Source organism: Pediculus humanus, genomic scaffold, assembly GCF_000006295.1.
Source record: "Pediculus humanus corporis 1103172108235 genomic scaffold, whole genome shotgun sequence".
Classification (NCBI taxonomy): Eukaryota; Metazoa; Arthropoda; class Insecta; order Psocodea; family Pediculidae; genus Pediculus; species Pediculus humanus.
In genome coordinates this window covers 24,820-33,274 of record NW_002987805.1, presented here as the reverse complement: position 1 = coordinate 33,274, position 8,455 = coordinate 24,820, and the positions used below count along the sequence as shown (strand labels likewise).

Genomic DNA, 8,455 nt, shown 5'->3' with positions numbered 1-8,455 from the left:
AATGCGCTTACGGTGTAAACGGTTAATTTTTTAAAATTTTGAAAAGTCATATTGACTATCGATCGCTTAGTTTTGCAGATAAAATATGTGAATTATCGTTTTATTTTTACGTTTATAGAATTATACTTTTAAATGTGATTAACATCGCGAAATCATAAATTATTTAAAACACCAAGCTTAATGAGCTAATCATTGCATTCCATTGTCGTGACGTCACAAATTTGAGGTATTTCAATATGGCGGAATTTAAGTTTTCGTGAGTGCAAGTACTGTGATTTTGGATGGCTTTAAAGTTTGAACTATGCCGAGGAGACGAAATGGCGAGTTACCATTACCCGAAGGTTGGGAATACGCTACAGACGATGATGGAAAAGTTTATTTTATTGACCATGTTACTAAGAAAACAACTTGGATTGACCCTAGAGACAGGTAGGCCATCTATTATAAATTCTCTCTAATTGGCTTTATTCTAAATAACACATATTTTAAAATGTTAAATTATTAAAGTCGAAAAAAAAAAAAAAAAAAAATTTAACAAAAAAAAAAAAAAAAATTATAAAAGCATTTAAATTTCCTTTTGAAAAAGAATATTATGTATTGAATATAAAATAAAATAAGAGAAAAAAAGTATTATAGTCACTTGTGTACATTACTCTGTACATGTGCTGCAGTCTGGCTGAAAATATTTCATGTAAAATTCAGTGTGGTATTTCGTTGTGCCTACATGTATTTAAATTTGTGTTTGTACCGTGTTAAGGGACCGAATTCCATTTTTTGAATACATATTTTAACCCTCTGTTACTTTAAATGAATATTCATTCTTTTTTTTTTTTTTTTTTTAATAATAGAAAATAACTTTCGTTTTAAATGTTATAACAAAAGTAAATAGGATTCATGTGCATTTGATTTAAATTAATATAAAGTGTATTAACTTATAGTTCGTCTAATATATACATATTATTACGAAATAAAAATTTGAAATATACAATCGTCATAAATTTACTTTTAGATATTTAATAATTGATTAGACTTTTTCTTTTTTTTTTTTTAAATGATTGCGCCCATAGTAAAAAATTTACCAATTAATATAAATAATAACAATCTCATATAAATATTTAAATTATTATATTCTTATCCTATTTAGTATTTATAATATTTTTAAATGCTTCCTAAAAAAAAAAATTATCGAAGTCATTTCTATAACTGTAGCATTTTATAACTATTTGAATGAAGCACTATTTTTATATTTTGTTATGCTTTCCTTTTATATATATATATATATTTTATTTTAATCCTACAACGACTGTTTTATTAAAAGTAATTTATTTTATAAAATTAATTTTTATAAATAAAATATTTTTTTTTATGGGTTTAAATTGTCATTATATTGTCGAGTTATAATTTTAACTTTTCTATTTAATATATATTTTGTTCAAATTTCTTTTTAAAAATTCTTTTCGATGTGTTTGTTTGTAAATCAAATTTTTTATTTTTGAAATTTTTTTAAATTTTTATTTTTTAACCTTCTCGTACAAAATTATAAACACAATTTGAATATATATATGAAATATTTGGCCAAATTTACGACTGTGGCTTTTGTTTTATTATTTAGTGTGACTTTAAATTATAAATTGCTAATCTTTGTTTTTTTTTTTAAAAAAAAGGAAATGATGTGAATGATTGATAAACATTAAATATTTCTGCTAATCATATTATTCTTAGTGTTTATGTTTATTAACTTTTATTTCCATGAGCTGAAATTTTTTTTTTTTTTTTGTTTATGGTTAAAAATTGATGTTTTTATTGTGTAATTAATTTTAAAAAACTTGGTAGTTTGGGAGAGTAGTAAATTCTTTTAGCCATTTTTCTTAATAATAAAATAGTTTTATAAAAATCATTTTCTGTATCTTGACTCGGGATCAGGATACAATTTTAGGATTTAATTTTGTTTTTGTTTTTTTTTTTTTTAATTGTGAAAATTGAACTGCATTTGTGGGGGAGTTTCTGGATTTTGTATTTATTTAAAATGTGGGAAAAAAGTAATTAAAAATTTTTTTTTATTTTTGAACTCCATTTCAGGGCAAATTATTTTTTTAAAAAAAAAAAAAATATCTCTTTAAGATTTTTGGAATTATTAGTTTTTATTATTATTATTATTATTATTATTATTATTATATAAATAATTACTTTTCGATATTTTTAAGTAAATAGCCATCAAATGAATTACATATTCATTATATATACTCCATTGGTAATAAAAAAAAAAAAAAAAAAAAAAAAAATTGGCTTATTAATCTCGTATTACCTGGCCTTCCGATATTATAATTCTTTCGACCAATCGCGTAAAATGTAGTTAAAAATTTCTCAAAAATTTTAATGGCTAGAAAAAAAAAAAAAAAAAAAAAAAATTTAAAACTACAAAATATATTATCTTATTTGAAAATCTACATTGGAATCCACGGAATGCGGCTCTGCCTGCTCCGCATCTTTTCAAAGAATTTTAAGTTGTCCGAGTTGTTTAATGATAAATAAATTGGTTTTCGCGTCTTTCCACCATTTTTTTTCCACCGCCTTGATGATGGGGTTTTTTTTTTTTTTTTTTTAATTCGCTTCATATTCTTTATGTAATTGTACGCTATTTGAGATAATCTGTCATTGAGAGAGTCTCATGGAGAGGATCCGACTTTGATTCCCGCTTTTTTTTCTCTCTCTCTCTCTCTTCCTCGTGCAAAATTTAATCTTTTTTTTCCTGATCCGTGGGCAGTCGCAATCAACGGAAATAGATTTCTGTTCTTTCGTTTTTATTAATTTAAAATGATTTTTCTTTCTTTTTTTTTTTTTTTTTATGCATTCAAAAGGGGGATTTAAAAATGGTCGTCGAACGTATTTCATCATTTATTACGTACATTAGCGATGTTTAAATAAAACGACCTTCGAGGTCTGTTCCTCGCCCTTAAATTAATTTTTACCGTGAAATATTTAAATGTTAAACTTTTTTTTTTTTTTTTTTTTTTTAAATTTGTAGATTTACAAAACCTCAGACTTTTGCGGATTGTATCGGTAATGAATTACCTCTCGGTTGGGAAGAGGCTTACGATGCCCAAATAGGAGTTTATTATATCAATCACGTAAATCGTAAGTAGCACATTTTTTTTCGTTCGGTAGTAATAAGTATTTATTAAAAGGAAATTAATAACAGTAATACTTTTTGAAAAAGTAATATAATATCGAAACAAAACACTAACAGGAATGAAAGGTTGTTTTGAGCATTAATTTTTTTTATACGTGAACTATTGTCTTTGCTGAAAAAAGGAAAAAAACCGTCGAACACACGACCTTGATTAGGTCTCCCGAGTTCGACCATATTGGAATGCAGCCAGCAAAAGAAATTGGATATTCTTCCGCCCACGGCAAATGATTCTTTTTTTTTTTTTTTTTTTTTTTTACTGTTCCGCTTGATGAAAAAAACAAGTGTTTTTTATTTATAATATTATTGCAATATTTTAACATAAATATTTCAGTTTTTTTTTTTTAAAATAAATTTCAGAATGTACTCAATTAGAAGATCCTAGATTAGAATGGCGAGCGATACAGGAAGCTATGCTAAGAGATTATCTTCAAACTGCTCAAGATGCTCTAGAGGTTAGTTTTAAAAATTTCTTTTTTTTTTTTTTTTTTTTTTTTGGTTACAGAATCTCGCTACGTTTTACCTTACCTACGTTTAAAATAATTTCGTGTCAATATGAGTAAAATTAAAAATTTTTCTTCTTTTTAGGCCAAAAAAGAAATTTTTGACGTGAAGCAACAGAGATTATATCTGGCTGAAGATGAATACAATCACTTAAATAATGCTTTAACAACTCTTAATAAGTCACGATCATCTTGTAAGTTGTTTTCTTTTTATCCCCTTTTTATTATTATTATTATTATTATTATTGTTGTTTTGAATTTGAAATGGATGACTAAAGAGGGGGGAAAAAAAAAAAAAAATTTTTTTTTGTTTTTTTTTCAGTGTGTTCTAATGTGAGCAGCACAAAGTATGATCCTGATTTATTAAAATCCGATGTGGCGTTAGCCCGAAACAGAGTATCAAGGCTGAAAAGGGAGCTTGAACAAATCAAAACGGAAATGACGTGCACTCAAAGAGGGGTGGAAACATTGGCCAGCGTTGAACAAAAACTTAGTGGTCAGGGTGGATATTACAACCTTAGCGAAGCACAAGCCATTGTCACGGAATTGAAAAATATTCAAATGTCACTGTCGAGTGGTGAAAAAGAAAAGGCGGAGCTTATGCAAAGTTTAGCTAAATTAAAGGATGATTTGACTAGGTTTGTCTATAATCAAAATTAATTATTAATTTGTTTAATTAATTAATATTATTAATAAAAACTTTGACGCACATTAATTGAAAAATAAATTTTTTTTTAGGTTACAATTATCAGAAAGTTCTCCCGACGTGTCAACTCTAAGTTTGCCTCAAGAAAAACTCAGTACGGCTTCACAAACTGACCTTTCTGGAGAACTCGTTCCTATAGGTACAAGACTTGCAGAAATGGCTAGAACCAGGTTGCAATACGACGAAGCTAGAAAACGCGTGCAATTGGTTCAAAGAAAATTGGCAGATTTGGAAGAAAAGGTAACTTTTTTTTTAATGCACACCATTAAAAATTTGGTTTCACTTACTTACAAATTATAAAAAAACTCCTGTAGGTAACTCCTGGACAAGCTGAAAGCGATAAAGATCGTCTTTTACTTTTCCAAGAAAAAGAACAATTACTCAGGGAATTGCGTAGCATGACTCCAAGAAGCAGATCAGCTCAAGAAATGACTGATATTCAACTTGAGGTTAAAAGATTGGAAAGAGATTTGAATCAAGCTTTAGAGTTAAATAATAGGGCTATAGCTGACAGGTACACATTTTATATTCTTTAAAACATTTGTCTAAGAATTATTTTATTTTGTCGTTGTGAATAACGTTACTGTAAAAATTTTTAAGGGTTCGTTTACACGAAGAAAAACAAATATTACTACAAGAATTATGTGAAGCTTTAAGAACTATGACGTCACTTGAATCCCAATTAAAATCTCTTTCCGCATCAACTTCTTCCGTGTCGAGCAGCTCTAGCTTGGGTTCGTTGTCAACCTCGTCGAGCAAAGGATCATTATCTAGCGGCCTTAGTTTTACCGACATTTACGGTCAAGCAGGCAAGTTACATTTTTTGTTTTTTTTTTTGCTTTTAACTTGACGTTCATTTTTATCTTTTAATGGATTTATTTTTGTAATAATTAGATGTGAATTGGCCCGGTTCATCTGTAGATATGATAGATCTTCATAAACGCGTCGAGCGACTTTTACGTTCGTCTAACGATGCAATTTCTCCCCAACCTTCACTTTCTCCTAGATCTTCTCTTTCTTCTGTTTCTCCGCCCGTATCGCCACAACTTCACAAAGTGCCTTCCAAAGTATCAAATTATACTTTTGAAAGTAATAATTCAATAATTTATGATAAATTTCAAATGTCCGAAAGTAATATTCAAACTGTTACTGGAAACAATCCTACTACGTTAGTCAATTCTAAATATAACGATTCGGCGGATCCACTCTATCAAAATATAGGTATTAACTTGGTATGCCTTCCGCCTCGATATGACGATGTGGAACGTCAGAGGCAATTGGAAAGAAGCGGGAAATTGTTAGATAATGTTAAAAACAAATTACTCATGTATGATCACAATTTAGAAAATGTAAGATTGTGCGAAGATGAAAGAGCGTATCCGCAATCACGAATCTCACAAACGAGGCAACAGTTGGAGCCTCCACTTTCTCCAATATCAGAGACTCCTCAAGATCAAAATTTTGAATTAATTCAGGTACGGGGAAAAAAAAAAAAAAAATGATTTAAATATAAATAATAATAATTATATATATATATATATGTAATTATTTTCTAGGTTTCGAGTACACCATCATCCGGTAGTAATACCAGATCCGTTTCTGCGGCGGTAAGCGATGAATCGGTTGCTGGAGATTCCGGAGTTTTTGAAGCGGCAAATAGACTTCAACATTGCAATTTGGACACGGCACAAATTCAAATAAAATTAAGGTTCGACTCCATTTTTTTTTTTTTAATCAATCAATCTTTTTATATGTAATTATAATGTTTAATTCTCTTTTTTACAGCATGTATAAAATATAAATTAAACCGTGAATTATATTTATTTATTTTTTTTTTCACTTTAGGTACGCGGTGTCCGAAGGTTTGCTTCACGTTGGAATAGAAAGAGCTAGGAATTTATCAGCTTTATTAATTCCTCAACAGTCTCAAGTGTGAGTATAAGTTTTATCGAGTTGAAAATTTTTCCAATACGACTTTATTCAAGAAAAATATTTTAAATTTTTAGATTCATTAAAACCGTTCTTCTTCCCTCCGGACCTGGATCTGGGTCTTGCTGCACAAAAACCGTGACTGATTTAAAAAAGCCGATATTTGGAGAAAATTTTCCACTCTCGGTCGCACTCAACAAATTGTCGTCGAAAACGTTGCAAATAAATGTTTTGTGTTTAACTAATTCAATAGAAGAGTGCGTGGTAAGTTAAATTTTACAGTTTAAAGAAAAACGGCGTTTTGTACACAAGTTTAATAATTTTAATTAAAGTATTTAAAAAAAAAAAAAAAATTAAATTTTAGGGATACGCCCAGGTTAGTCTGGCAGACTTCAGCCCGGAATCCGTTTCTTCTAAATGGTACAACATTCTCGGCTCTGAATTCATGCAATTAAAATCTCCAACGAATAAAACACTTCGAAATAGTAGCATAAACGTAAAAAATGAGGGTAATAATAAGTCTGAAGTAAATGAAACGAGAAGAGAAGAAAGTAGCGACGAAAGTACTATTATTTCTTCTCAAGCGTCAACTTTAACACGCCCTGCCGTCGTCGAATCTTGCGCATCCACGTTTTGCCTTGCTGAAGAAGAAGAAGAAGATGTTCTCGAACAAGTTTTTCCTCTCGAGGTATCAATATCCACGTGATTCCATTTCAAAATTTATCCAAATTTTGAAAATACAGATTATATTGTTTAACAAAAGGAAAATTTTAATTTTACAGGATGAAACGTGTATCGATAAAGAAACAAACACGGAATGCGTTTTCGTACTCGAAAAAGGAAATCGAGGGGAAAACAAACAAATGGGAATTATAAAAAGGTCGCAAACCTTTTCACCTAGTGCAGCTCAGCATCAATACACTTGCCGCGTGAGTAACACTTATTGTGATAATAAGGATATATTTACAGAAAAAAAATTACGTTTGTCGCTAATTTCACACGTGTACATGACACGTGTTTAGTTAAACAGAAGTGATAGTGATAGTTCTATGCCTCTTTATCGTCGCGGAGCACCTTTTCAAAGGAATTCGGTCGAAAGGAGGTCTTTGAGATGGAAACCATCGTCGGGGTTAACCGTCGTCAAAGTCAATTCACATCGGAGAAGTGGAAGAGTTCCTGCGGTCGCTCGGACATCTTTAGATTTGGAACTGGATCGTCGAGCACAATTAAGCAGGCTCCAGGCTCAACAAGATGAATTGGAAAAACTACGAAACTTGACGACGAAATTAGAAAGCGTTTGTATTCATTTTTTTGAACGTTAATTATGAATTTAAAAAAAAAAAAAAAAAAAATGGCGAATGAAAAAAAAAAATGCATGTTTTTTTTTTTTTCAGGTCCGAGCTAGGGGTGATGCCGAATTGGCAGCACTGGTTTTGGAAGATCAACAGTTTCAAACGTTGATAGCTCAGGCGGAGACTTCGCTTCAACCTCAAAGTCAAGATGATAAAAGGGTGGAAAAAATGTTTAAGAAAACGGCAAAAGAAATATATAAACTTAGGAAAAGTAAGGCCGGAAAAGGGAAACCGGATGTTATTTCATTCAAGTGAGTTTTTCCCCCCCCCCCAATAAACTTTATTTATTTATTTATTTAAATTTACAACAAATTAATTTACTCGATTTTTCAGAGAGAAAATGGCTTTTTTCACAAGAGTTCATTTAAATATTCCAAATCTTCCGGGAGAAGAAATACGATCGGAAAGCAGTACACTCACGCGAGGTGAGTCCCTATTGAATCCCGAATTAGAAGATGATGATGCCGATGATGCCGATGCCGATGATGATGATAATGATAATGATAATGATGATAATGATAATAAACTCGAATTAAACGAATCGAATGAAGAAGGGTTAAGTGTAATAGTGTCTGAAACGATAAACGAATCGACGGGAGAAACGTTAAGAAACGTTGAAGGAGAAGAGAAAAAAGTTGTGATGGAAAATAGTGAAATAAATATAAGAAGTGTTGATAAAGATTCTAGAACGGTTGAAGGAAGTGAAGGTATACAGTCTGGAAAGGAAAATCAAAGGTTTGAATACGTTGTAGATAGAATTTTAGGCGTGGAAGTTTGA

General features: G+C 30.1%; 1 protein-coding gene across 1 annotated transcript; it reads left to right on the top strand.

Moving 5' to 3' along the window:
• Positions 1-301: 301 nt before the first annotated feature.
• Positions 302-8,455, top strand: Phum_PHUM457750 (myosin-2 heavy chain, non muscle, putative; the record flags this gene model as incomplete). Its single annotated transcript, XM_002429914.1, has 17 exons — positions 302-429; positions 3,026-3,135; positions 3,548-3,642; positions 3,776-3,884; positions 4,013-4,328; positions 4,429-4,636; positions 4,711-4,910; positions 4,997-5,196; positions 5,291-5,871; positions 5,953-6,104; positions 6,242-6,328; positions 6,403-6,589; positions 6,690-7,013; positions 7,108-7,254; positions 7,348-7,620; positions 7,720-7,928; positions 8,011-8,455. The coding sequence occupies 17 exons, from the start codon at positions 302-304 to the stop codon at positions 8,453-8,455; spliced, it is 3,771 nt and encodes a 1,256-aa protein (XP_002429959.1).